At 38.3% G+C, this 13,004-nt stretch overlaps 2 protein-coding genes across 9 annotated transcripts; both read left to right on the top strand.

Annotated features, from left to right (window-relative positions):
- The first annotated feature begins 100 nt into the window (after positions 1-100).
- LOC132982341 (calnexin-like) lies at positions 101-4,140 on the top strand. Of its 8 annotated transcripts, none has more exons than XM_061048780.1 (7): positions 102-219; positions 607-699; positions 965-1,084; positions 1,207-1,309; positions 1,418-1,471; positions 2,884-2,960; positions 3,872-4,140. In XM_061048780.1, the coding sequence occupies exons 2-7, from the start codon at positions 622-624 to the stop codon at positions 3,878-3,880; spliced, it is 441 nt and encodes a 146-aa protein (XP_060904763.1). In that variant the 5' UTR covers positions 102-219; positions 607-621; the 3' UTR covers positions 3,881-4,140. The 8 variants fall into 8 exon arrangements, with proteins under 8 accessions (XP_060904765.1, XP_060904763.1, XP_060904768.1 ...); XM_061048783.1 differs by having other exon boundaries at positions 127-219; positions 604-699; XM_061048784.1 differs by lacking the exon at positions 102-219 and adding an exon at positions 235-492.
- Positions 4,141-5,484: 1,344 nt separating this feature from the next.
- Positions 5,485-12,461, top strand: fgl1 (fibrinogen-like 1). Its single transcript, XM_061048779.1, has 7 exons — positions 5,485-5,650; positions 7,181-7,349; positions 8,571-8,730; positions 9,495-9,592; positions 10,229-10,317; positions 10,597-10,784; positions 11,652-12,461. Exons 1-7 carry the CDS (start codon positions 5,585-5,587, stop codon positions 11,839-11,841), a joined length of 960 nt encoding a protein of 319 aa, XP_060904762.1. The 5' UTR covers positions 5,485-5,584; the 3' UTR covers positions 11,842-12,461.
- Positions 12,462-13,004: the final 543 nt, after the last annotated feature.

Here is a 13,004-nt window from a genome sequence, read left to right as displayed (position 1 = left end):
AATGACACTCTGTGACACAGCTGCTATCTGACCATGAAAGGCCTTACCAGCATGCAGTATGTGTGTTAATAAGCAGGACTTAACCCTTTAATGTGTAAACTGCATGCCTGCTGCCATGTCAACAAGTGCCTTTGGACCAAAGTCCAAAACCACACGACTTCAAGATATCAGGAAGTGGAACCTGAGGAGCTCTGGAGAATCACTGCATTTTATAGAAAGGTATTCACATATAGTTTTGTCCTCTATAGCTTCCTCTGTTCTCCTCTGTTTCCTCACACTTCTTTCTCTTTCTTTTCTTTAATCGTCTGTGGTTTTTTTGTCCCACTGTGCTTTGCCTTGTTCTGTGCATGCATCTAGTTAAGCTTTCCTCCTCTTTCTCTTCTATATTTCTGTCTGTTTGAACCTCAAAGTCTTACGATAAATCTAGAAATGTAGATAAGAAATGAAAATGTGATCATTGTAGTTCCACTCAGTGTGTTCGTACCTGAATGTGTATGTATATAGTGTGTGGATCAGCATTCACTTTGCTGTCTTTGGTTGCGTTAACCAGTACATCTTTATGCATGATCTGGAATCACAAACTCTTATGAACATGTGTGTCAGTAGGTGTGTGTTTCAGACATGGAGATCTACTGGAGATTTGTGTTGCTGTGCATTATGCTGGTAGCAAATGTGACACCGGTGTCTGCAGCAGCACAGGTAAGACCTGCCTTTATTGCAATTTTAGTTAACTAAGTCTGTAATTACTCTGATAAAATAGTCAAATGGTAATAGTTTACACAACAATCTGGCACTGAGTGGATGGAGAACTGGGAAGCTATACTGTTTAGTTAAAGGCAGGTGTGCAGCCACAAAATGAAAAAACAAAAAGAAACCACAGATGTTTCGACGTGTGTGTGTGTGTGTGTGTGTGTGTGTGTGTGTGTGTGTGTGTGTGTGTGTGTGTGTGTGTGTGTGTATCTAGCCGGGTTTCATAGAGAGCCTCCTAATGGCGACCCACCAGCGTCCCTGGCTCTGGGGCCTCTATGTCTTCTCTGTTGGTCTTCCCATCATTCTTTTCATTAGCTTCATGTGGCCCGACAAGGTACAGTATGCTCGTTAATGCAAGTGTGCATGGAGATTTGTGTGTGTCAGAATTAATACAAAAGGAAGGTTGATTGCTCAGTTTAAAGAAGTCCCTTTTCTAATGTGTGTGTTTGCATGTAGCGGTTTGGACCCCCTGATCAGCCATATTACTATAAGAAGTCTGATGATGTTCAACAAGATGATCCTGAGGTCTCACTGCGGACACAGTCCATCAACACCAAAGGTATATATTTTATAATAAAATAGTAATATTAAAGGTGGAGTCAGTAGAAATGTTACTGTGCACTAGCACAAGCTAACTCTCTGTGATTGTTACCTGCCTGTCCAACAGAAAGAAGACCAACTCCCCATGCCCCGCATAAAAACAATAACACGGTTTACTCTGGTTTGAACAAGCTTTATCCACTAACTACTATTATAGCTTCTGTTTTTTAGCACTATTTCTGCGTCTGGTATATTTTGCAGTGTAAATCATGTCCTATCGCTGAATTGTGTCCAATCCTATAACTCACCTGCACGCTGTCATAAGCTGGGGAAAACACACAAGCTACCAGCCAAGAAACACCCCAAGTTAACAAAACAAACCAAAACATGTACGAAGGCCCATAAATTATGATTGAGCAGAATTACTTTTTAAGTCAATTTTCTTGAGGGAAAAGTGACTCTACCTTTAAAGCTCCTTTGAAGACATGTGGGTCTTAAATATAATAAAAAAGCTGTTTCTGCAGTGTGCTGTTATTCCCTTAATCTGACACCTAAAGTTGCGATTTAAGACATGAAAAAGATCTATATCTGAATAGTCCGTCTTTCTGCTGTTGACCTTTGCATCTGTGGGTCAAACAAGGGCCTCAATATTCCTTTAATTCTGTTCCATTAACCATAGACTGTAAAAAATAATGGACGAAGCCTGAGTGACGTCACCTGTTAACCCGTTGATGGCTGTCACCATATTGGAAAAATGCTGTCTCAATGAAGACAGGCGCCATTCAGACCAAATTCGTTTTTTTCAACCAGGCAGTAAACATGTTTATTTCTGCTGTAAATACTGGTATTTTTTTTATGTGCTGTGTTTGTGACTGAAGTAGACACTCAAGGAACTGCAGGTTTTTGTACTTCTACATTGGCTTCATTTTTCAACACTGGAATTTTATAACCAAATTTAAACTCCTCCCTGTACCAATGTTAGAAGTCATGCATTAGTAATTTCACATATTATGCAAAATGCACTTTACTTTCTTCCAACAAATATGTGTCCCCAAATCTGTCCACAAACCCCCCAATATTGAGAAAAGTCCATCCTCTCTCTGTCTTTTGCCTGCTCCACTTTTCAGAAAATGTGTGCTCAAACGGGCGGTTTAGAGATTTCCCCTTCATGACATCACAAAGGGCAGTAACCCCTCCGATTGCCCTCAGATTCTGCCTTCTCACTGTAAACAATGAGGCATGGTGCAAGAAAGCCTGAGCCACCCAAGCTGTACCAGAGAGGGGCGTGGTCAGACAGCTCATTTGCATTTAAAGCTACAGACACAGAAACAGTCTGTTCTGAGCACGGCTGAGATAGAGAGGTTTATAGACATGATCAAATACAGGATCAGAGTGGATTTAGAACAAGAAACTTCATGGACATGTTTTGTGGACTTCTGAGTCGTATTTAAACTTGATATAAAGGAGGATAAGCTGTGACCTTTAAGTATTAGGTACTAATGAATATTGTAGTATCAAGAATGTTTCAGCAGCATTCTTCTCTACATTTTTCTTCACCTGTTTCTTTTTTCATCTCTTCCCTTTCTTCTTTAGAAGAAAAGGCTGACGGAGCTGTAACAAGAAGAAGAGACACTCATGGTATTCCGAGGAAGTCTGACTTAAACCAGAAGGTGAGATTCAATAAAGTGCAGGGAATACTGATGATAATGTGTTTTATAATGATATTTATTAGAGTATTTGAAGATGTTAATGCATCACATTCAATCAGTAAAGTACATTTCCATATTTAGCAATAAATCAAAACAAAGGTTACCTCACCACACTTAACAAACAGAGCAGGTCTGGATCGTTCTGTTTAGAGACTAACCTGACAAATAAGTATGTTCTCAGCCATTCAGTGAAGCATGAAGAACAGAAGATAGAAATAAAAACTGAGTTTAACATAATATGCACTCTTTAAAATGTGTATATTTACCACACTTCATTTTGTTATGGAATAACTGCACACAGCAGTCACACATCGCACATTTTTCTGATACCATGCCAGCCTCATGTGTACATAAGAAAGCAGATTGCAGATATCTGTTTTTTTTTTCTCAATTTTTTCATATCTCAATATATATCGCACATAGAAAAGATATCGCAATGCCAAGATTTTCCAGTATTGTCAGATTTTTCCATGACAACACTGTGAAAAATGTCTGGCTCTGTGCTTTTCTGAGAAAATAACATTTGGAAATAACATAATCCAGGCAGAGTGCAGATCTAAGGTTGTTCTTTTTTCTTTTTCTTTTTCTTTGCTGTTGCTATTTTTGTTCACTATTTTGAAATATCTGCCAGAAACAGTGGGTTGCCTAGCTGCCTTACCAAAAGAGAGTATTGAATGTTCTGCTGGAACCATGAGGACCTTTCCTGATTTTCCAGGATTTTAAATATATAACTCTACCAGTGATTTACAAAGACTATTTTATCTCAGTACCCTTGAGCAGGTCCTCGAAACTGTGGATAACTGTCAACTTGTTTGTGTTCGTGTGTGTGTGTGTGTGTGTGTGTGTGTGTGTGTGTGTGCACATTTGTATAGGATCATTGATCGGTGCAATGACCTCGGGAGAGGAATGCTCAACCATCACGCAAGAGGGAGCATTGTGCACGGACCGAACATATCTTTGGCCCGTTGAGATGATGGCTGGAAGAAACCACAGACTGAAAACACAACACAGTCTGAGCAGGGACTTTAACATGGTTTAGCTTAACTAACAAAATCATATTAGCTTATGATTATTATATATTTCATTTGGACTTAGAACCATGCCTCAGCTTTTCTAACGGCCGTGTCATCAGGTCAGTTGGTTGTTTATGAAGCGACAGTCATACCACCACCTGCTGGCTGTTGAAGGCAGATAGAAGAGTTGGTCTTTTTGGCTAATAAAGCTTACTTTTGATTTTACATTGCTATAAAATAAATAACACATCCATAGATTTAACATTAAACTTGAGGGTTGTTTTCTAACCACAAGGACAACTGTGGTTAGACATAGTGTAAAATATATTTATTCTCATTATGTAAGCAGAGACTATTTTCACAGCGATTCATGCAAACCCAAAACTAGTAGAAAATACACATGGGACATCAGTTCTGCTTGAATCTCCCCAGAGCAAAACATTATTGACACAAGACGATGGACAGACATACAAACTTGACATAGCAATACCAGCGCATGTCATGTGCCACTATAGTCTGTCTACAAACCCCCCAATGATGAGAAAAGTCCATCATCTCCATCTTTTGCCTGCTCCGCTTTTCAGAAAATGTGTGATGAAACAGGCCCTAAGGAGATTTTCCCTTCATGACATCACAAAGGGGCAGTTACCCCTCCCCAGCTGCATGACACTCCCACAGCTAGGTGTTTGTTCTGCCCTCTGAGTCTGCCTTCTCACTGTAAACAATTGGAATATGCAACCTTTAACACAAAACATTCACTTTTTTACATTAAAGAGCACATAGTTTTATAGGTTCTTACAGAACTTAAGACCATTTTTTCTCATAAAAACAGCTAGCTTGGCTTTGTCTAAAGTTGAGACTACCAAAATCTTCCAGCGCCTCTAAAGACGATGACTAATTTCTGATCAACACTAATTACTAATCTTGTTAATTTAATCTGCAGAGAATGAGGAAGCAGAATGTGTAGAACTCATGTCATGAAATCAGGTGTTGCATTAACATATCATATATTTATGCTAAAAGCTAATTTCCAACTATACTGTAACTGCCTCCTTTTGCTCTCAGACTGCATTGTCCATATTTGACTCACTAGCCGGGTAAGTGAATGGATAAACGTGAAGAGCTGTTAATTGGATAGTAATGAAGAAAAGGAAAAGGAAGATTTGTGGAAGTGGAACAACACTTGACTATGGCCTTCAGGCTTCATTTATAATCATTTAAAAATAACATGAGGATTATCTTATATCTTTTTTCATGCAAACTTCTGTTTTCTATATTTTTTTCATTCTCTATTTTCTAGGATGAAACAGTTTTTGGAAAGTGTGTCTGCTTTTGGCAAATGTGCACATGTTCTTGACACTCCCTGCATATTTTGAATATTTATGACTGTGGAGAATCAGGTATTCCATCAGTTTTTCATTTTGTTTTTGTGGCACAGCTTTGTCTGGATCCAGGTGTGAGGAAAATGCTTGCTGGGAAAATAAACAAGATTCAACTAAACTCTGAGAAATAGACATCTCCTTTCTTAAGGTCTGATCTTTTACTTTAGTTTAGTTTTTAAAGACGAGCACGATGGTAGGCCAGCAGCTGCAGCTCAAAGGACTGATCATCATCACAGCTTGCATTCAAGCTCTCTGTGTAAGTACTCTGCGGACAGAAAAACTATGGATGCTTTTTACACTTTTTAAACTTGTCACACTCATTTTTGACTGCTTTATAAAGGTCTTTTTATATTTAGAGAAGGTCTTTATTCTTTGAGCACTGTGTGAACGAGGTGGTTCTTGTTCTAAGAATTATGAGTCCAAACCTCTCTCAGTTTCATTGGACTGCTTCCAGTTACTGTGATACACTGAATTTGTTACTTTTCACACTATCTGAAGTCCAAAACTGCAGTTTCTATTTAAATATTCACTGTGGTCTAACAGATTTGTTTTTTTTATTGACAATTGCCGGTATTATTTCTTCTTTTTTTCAGGGTGTTCTTGTTTTTTTAAACTGTGAAAAATCATTTGCAAATTATGAAAACAAAAGAGGACATGTTGGCTGGTTGTTGTTAATTCAAAGGAATATTTGTGGGCTTACATATGGTTTTTGCTCTCTTACGATGGAGTATTAGGGTGAGTTATAGAAAGGAAATGTTCTAAAATGTTAAGATTAAAGCCGTATATTTCCTAAAATAATGTTGTTAATTTACGGTATTTAATTCATACTTGATTTAAATTAGGCTATGGTTAAAATTCTAATTCTAAGAGGATGTGAGAAGAGAGAAGTCAGTGTGGTTCTTTCTCCAGAAAAGCCCCTGTTTCTCGCAGTATCCTTTCGGGGTCCTGATACTTGTGTGACAGTGTCAGTGTGATGCTGATGTGCCAAAAGGTATTTCCTTATTATTGAAACCTTTACTGAAGTATATCTTTACGAGATGCAAAGATGAGTTTATTTTTGTAAATTTATGACTTTAATCTCGAAATCTCCGATTTTTTTCCCCTTAATGTGGCTCTAACACACCTTTATACTTTCTTGCAACAAGATTATTGGAACTCATATATTTACACTGAAAATGAACCTACAACCCCCTGACAGTTAACGTATCTTAGCAACATAAAGACTGAAACAACTGGCCTGGCTTTGTCCAGCACCCCTAAAGCTCACAAACTGATGACATGACATGTAGTGGCTACTTTGCTGTATTCAATGACATGTTTTATGTTATTTGAATGTGTTGTTATAAAACAAGAAGTCGCAGCTTCAAGCCAGAATTAACGAGTTGCATAATTCCCATAAAACTGGGACTGTATAATTTACACTTTAGTGAAAGAGATGTTGGAGAGCTGATTTTGTCAACTTCGGACAGAGTCGGGTAAGCAGTTCCCCCCTATCAAAGTCTGCATGATAGGCTAACAAGCTGCTGGTTGTATAGTTCCAGGATCAGGTCTTGGGTTTAGACTATGGGTTTGTTAAGGCTAACGTAATGTTGTAAGGCTGACAGTTAGGCCTGCTGCGGAAAGGTTAAAGGTTATATTTTGTGAGACAGGATATCAGTTCTTTCAGTTTTTCAACAGACTATACTATCATTAATGCAGTTTTTAAACTCTGTGCTCATGTTATCTCAGATTTATGGAATGAATGTAAAAAAACCTCAAATACGTAGTGATCCAAATGTCTGTGTAGGCATCAGACATTTGCAGTGGGGAGGTGGCTCGACTGCGAGAACAGGAAAAGAATCTGAGAGGCCAGCTTCAGACACAAGAGCTCCTCCTACAGAGATTACAACTGCTGAACCAACCTGACACCAAAGACAGAGCCATGTCTGACCAGAGCCAGGACACGCAGCACACAGGTCAGGACCACTGCCTCAGGACTGCAGAACAAAACTACATCATAAAATATCCTGTTTTAGGTTTTACATTGTAGGAACCAGATAATGTTTCCAATGATACGTGCTAGACGGCTATCTTAATTTAAATGGGTTTATTCATTTTAAACACTTTTATAGTCTAATGTGTTTTGAAAAGCAATGAAGTCTACTGAGGGAGCTGGTCAGGGTTTGTGGGTTGGGGTTTTGGGGTGGGCAAAACAACCATAACAGATGACAAGAGGCAGACTGGTGCAGATTTATTAGACAGCTCAAAGGCAGGTATTGGCAGATAGGCCTCATGGGCCTGTGTCCAGACTTTATCGGCTGCGGTGGCCCAATGGGTACGCTACTGACGTCAGGGAAGGCATGAAGTTTGTGTGCACTAGCAAGAAGGGGCAATCAATTTAATTTATATACCCTTATATACTCTTTCTATCTTCACTACTCATACCGACTTTTAAGTAACAAAAGAGAAGGGTAACATATAAACCTTCATAGCTTAATTCTTTGAGGACCAAAACCACACCTTAAATGCAGGGTTGGTCATTTTTGAAAACTAGTATTAGCACACTAGGATTTAAGGGGGGGGGGGGGGCATGCCACCCTTGGCCACCCATTTGGACACACCCCTGGTAGGCATACAGGCAGCTGGTAAGAGGCTACAGACAGATAAGCAAACAGAAAGTTCCAGGTTCCAAAAACCTCCAAAAGCAAAATGGCGAGGAAGACAACCCGGCAATGGAGGACAGAGCATGTTCCACATTTGGAATAAATCTCATGAGAGATGTGTAGAAAGTGAGCAGCTGGGCAGTGAAGCTCAGGTAACTTCAGGACTGATGAGGACTAATAATAGAAAAGAGCAGGTATGTAAATGAGTAAAGAAATACAGGTCTGAGGGCATCTGGTGGAGAGGTGGGGAATGACAGTAGCAGGAGGACAGGAAAACATGACAGGTACAAACCACTAGGTGATACAAAGCTTTACATGACCTTAACCATGAGCTTTTCTTAAATCAACTAATTATCTGTTGTTTTCAACCAGAAGTGAAATTAATCTATCACTGTATTTTATTATTTACGCACCAAAACCATCTATTGGGTAAAGATGGTATCATGGTTTGGGCTAACATGACATGTCAGTGTGCCATCAGCATCCAGAAAAGACTGTTTACCAAATATGAGTGTGCATTTGTGTTTGTGTCAGACTGTTCCCAGCTCTTCAGTTCTGGCTCCAAGTCCAGCGGCATTTACAGAATCAAACCTCATGGGAGCCCGTCTCCCGTCAGAGTGCACTGTGATATGAGTGATGGAGGTGGATGGATCGTTATTCAGAGACGAATCAATGGAGCAGAGCGCTTTAACAGGTGTGTGACTGTATGTGACTTCTGATAACTGTGGGGAAAAGGATGAAAATATATCAAAAGATATCACTTCTTTCTATGTATGTATGTATGTATGTATTTATGTATGTATCTATCTATCTATCTATGTATGTATGTATGTATGTATGTATGCATGTATGTATGTATGTATGTATGTATGTATGTATCTATGTATGTATGTATGTATGTATGTATGTATCTATCTATCTATCTATGTATGTATGTATGTATGCATGTATGCATGTATGCATGTATGTATGTATGTATGTATCTATCTATGTATGTATGTATGTATTTATGTATGTATCTATCTATCTATCTATGTATGTATGTATGTATGTATGTATGTATGCATGTATGTATGTATGTATGTATGTATGTATGTATGTATCTATGTATGTATGTATGTATGTATGTATGTATGTATCTATCTATCTATGTATGTATGTATGTATGCATGTATGCATGTATGCATGTATGTATGTATGTATGTATCTATCTATGTATGTATGTATGCATGCATGCATGTATGTATGTATGTATGTATGTATGTATGTATGTATCTATCTATGTATGTATGTATGTATGTATGTATCTATCTATGTATGTATGTATGTATGTATGTATGTATGTATCTATCTATGTATGTATGTATGTATGCATGTATGTATGTATGTATGTATGTATGTATGTATGTATGTATGTATCTATCTATCTATCTATATCTCTCTCTATCTATCTGTCAGGTCATGGGCAGAGTATAAGGAAGGTTTTGGAGACATGGATGCAGAACTGGGAGAGTTTTGGCTCGGAAACGACAACTTGCATTTCATCACAACACAAGGTAAGTGAGGCTTCTAAATGACAACAACATAGTTGTATTAAAAGAAGTTGAATTTAACCAACAGAAGTACAATACAATGTTAAAGCTTGTTGTTAGAAAGGAACCCAGAAGCAGATACAGATGCAATTGGAAGTTCTGAAGGAGATTTATTTTAAGGCAGAGGGCTGGCAGAAGGCTGATTGGCTGGTTGCAGCTGAGAGAAGGAGTCTGAAGAATTTTGACACAGAAGTAGTTTCTTAGGTTGACTTGTTGTTTCATTGTTTGCAGGTGGAGAGTAATCTAAACATATTGAAAAATGTATAGGAAAACACAAGGATAAAGGGTGAAGGGGGAGGAGACACAAGAGTAACAGGGAAACACAGGAAATACACAAGGATCACAGCCAGGGCCACTTTTTTTTAATCAAATTTGAATTTTATGTTGTGCTGGTTTTAACAAGCAGAGGAGCAGAATGGGGTCTGAAAGAGTGACAAATAGACTTTCTTTGAGATGAGGTGAAGAGTAAAACATTGGCCTGACGTTCATCTAAATGATGAATGTGAGTCGGTGTCTGTTGTATTAACTATTTGCTTACATGTTTGGTTATATACTTAACTCCCCCTGAACTTCCACCACCTGATTGTTTATCTGTTACAGGGAATTATACTCTGAAGATTAACATGGAAGACTTTGACGGTAACCAGCGCTATGCGGAGTACAAGGACTTCAAAGTGGCCAATGAAAAGGTGTTGACACTGCCTGACAACTAAAATGTAGAATTACTGAGGAAAGTGACCTTGGGTCTCATATATGATAGACTTGGAACATCTGAACAAGAGCCGCTAAACACAAACAAAAACTGCAGAGCATGTTGAGGTGCAGTGAACAATTCAGTATGCAGACATAAACTTGGTAATGATTTTCTCGTCCATTAACCTTTGTAAGGAATCCTAAAAAGCTTCAAACCTATCATTTCAACTTTAAGTTGATACAAGTTGACCAACTATGCTCGTCTCCCTCTACAGGATCATTACCGCCTTTACTTTGGGACTTATGTAGGTACAGCGGGGGATGCTCTGTCTGGAAGCTTTCAGGTTGGTGTGTCAGAGTGGGCCAGTCACCAGGGAATTAAATTCAGCACCTTTGACCAGGACAACGATAACTACAAAGGAAACTGTGCCCAGGAGGACAGAGGAGGCTGGTGGTTCAATAAGTATGGGTTTTGTGATTAAAAAAGTGACTTACTGTCGATGCAAACATATACAGCAAAATGCTAAACTTCAAATAAAAGGTCATAAGGCCCAGTCCAATTGTCAGCCTGGTGTTGCTGTACATTTTGACAAACAATGGTAGGTCTCAATTAGAAGCGCCTGTGCATGCAGATCAAAAATCTAAGGAGACAAAGCAGACATCTCTCCAAGAAAGTCAAAATGATGCTAACATGCATACCTGTGCCTGTGAATCCACAATGCAATCACTGCCTCAGAGTCTCCTGCATGATGATTATGGAAAAAAGACAAAAAAAAAGTTAAACCTCAGTGAGTGACAGGAGGGACGGGGAGGACTTGGATGCTTGTGCTGGCTTTAGAGATAGAAATAAATGTTAGAAATATGAAAACAAAAGTGTTTTTTTGCCATTGCTCATACAGCATTTGAAATACTATAAAATATAGGCCAAACTTAAGACACTCCGAATCATTAAAAAGCTCCAAAGGCCAGCACAGCACTTGTTAGTGATGAAATTAAAAGGGGGCTCTCCATCTCTCCACCACAGTGCAGAAGACTGGCAGAGATGGGTTGTCTTACAAAGCAGGATTTAATTAGTGATTGTAATTAAACATTTTATTGATGACCTAATTTTGTACACAGTTAAATAGTCTTTCTGATTTTATACTCTTTCCTATCTTGGCTAAATATAAATAAAGGCCCATTTCTTACTTATGCCTGACCCAAAATAAAGGCAGGGTCATTTTACAGACTAAAGTAAATTAAAGTTCAGGCTAGTCTCTGAAATGTTATGGTTGTCATTCTTTACAGTCTAGAAAACTCCCTTCTCTTCTTTCTCTCTCTCTCTCTCCAGGTGCCACTCTGCTCATCTCAATGGTAATTACTACCAGAATGGCCACTACAGTGCAAAGACAGATGATGGTGTGGTTTGGTACCCTTGGAGAGGATGGTGGTACTCGCTGAAGACCAGCACCATGAAACTACGTCCAACAAACTTCGAAATGGATCCCCTTGATGACCCCAATGCTGTTCATCACAGATAACTTTCCTAGAATGGACATTTGCCTAAGATTTAGTCCTCTTGGCTTGATAATTGTCATTTTAATCGGTGTGAAATCAGATTTGAAGTTTAAAAACACACTGATACACAGAACTGGAGTTATATTTGTCTCATATACAAGCACATTTGCACACCAAATACTAATAGAGCGGCACACTTAAGTTAAAACTTTAAAGACACAAGTAGGCTATTTAGCATAGTTTCAAAGAGGTCTAGTTTAACTGACTGTCTGTTTTAGAAAATGAGTGCAAGAGGAAGTAGCCTGCACGCACAGATGTCTATTTTGGTGGAGAAAAGGGAAATCTGATGTCAGTGGGTGTGCCAGACACAGACAGAAGCATTAGTAAGACAGGCTGTAACAAAAACTGAAAGCTTTCTTCAAACAACTGGGTGTGATAAAAGAAACATTTGATGCAGTTATACTGGGAGTTTGACCTAATTTGATAAAGAACAGCAGAAATTGCCTACACTGTATATCACAAACGGTTCTTCATATCACACTTACTTACAGGTTATCATAAATAGATTCAGAACATACACTGACTTCTATATCGCACCCATTTGCAATATAATCATGATTCATAGAATAAAATGATTTTAAAAAATGTCTTAATGTCTATCAAATTAATTCTTGTTTTGCATGGGCACCATTAACTCTGAACTGTTGTTTTTCAAAGTCAGGGCTAACTATACTGTCGACCAATCTTCTGCACAATTTATGTAAGAGTGATGATGTCATCCTAACTGATAGGCTCATATATGCTCAGAGAGTCTCACTAAATAATTCATGATAACTTTCTTCAAGAGCTAATAGCAAAGAGTCCACATCATGTGTATGGATGATTGTCCTCATAGCAAATACAGTATCTCAAACCACATACAAGTCATGTTAAATTTAAAATAGCATATTAACCACTACCTGCCAATGATAATGCTTAAACGAGACGTAGAAGTAGTTTTTTTTAATCTAATGTTGTCCTGATATGCTTCAGTGTTTTAATACAAATAGGCTATGTTTGTTATTGTGGCAAATAATGCACGTCACTAAAATAATACAACCTTTTCACGCAATAATTGACAGTTGAGCAATAGCAAATTAATGTAGGCTAACAAAATATTCTGGGCATCCAAAATTTAAACTTTAAT

The sequence above is a fragment of the Labrus mixtus genome, chromosome 10 (genome assembly GCF_963584025.1).
Source record: "Labrus mixtus chromosome 10, fLabMix1.1, whole genome shotgun sequence".
Taxonomy (NCBI): Eukaryota; Metazoa; Chordata; class Actinopteri; order Labriformes; family Labridae; genus Labrus; species Labrus mixtus.
This window is presented reverse-complemented; position numbering and strand designations above follow the sequence as displayed.

Bases quoted from the DNA above. Each gene is read 5' to 3' on its own strand.
- LOC132982341 (XM_061048780.1), top strand. From the start codon at position 622: ATGGAGATCTACTGGAGATTTGTGTTGCTGTGCATTATGCTGGTAGCA. The intron at 1,310-1,417 runs GTATATATTTTA...CCTGTCCAACAG, and splicing joins ACAGTCCATCAACACCAAAG to AAAGAAGACCAACTCCCCAT. The intron at 1,472-2,883 runs GTTTGAACAAGC...TTTCTTCTTTAG, and splicing joins CAATAACACGGTTTACTCTG to AAGAAAAGGCTGACGGAGCT.
- fgl1 (XM_061048779.1), top strand. From the start codon at position 5,585: ATGGTAGGCCAGCAGCTGCAGCTCAAAGGACTGATCATCATCACAGCT. The intron at 8,731-9,494 runs GTGTGTGACTGT...TCTATCTGTCAG, and splicing joins GGAGCAGAGCGCTTTAACAG to GTCATGGGCAGAGTATAAGG. The intron at 10,318-10,596 runs GTGTTGACACTG...CTCCCTCTACAG, and splicing joins TCAAAGTGGCCAATGAAAAG to GATCATTACCGCCTTTACTT.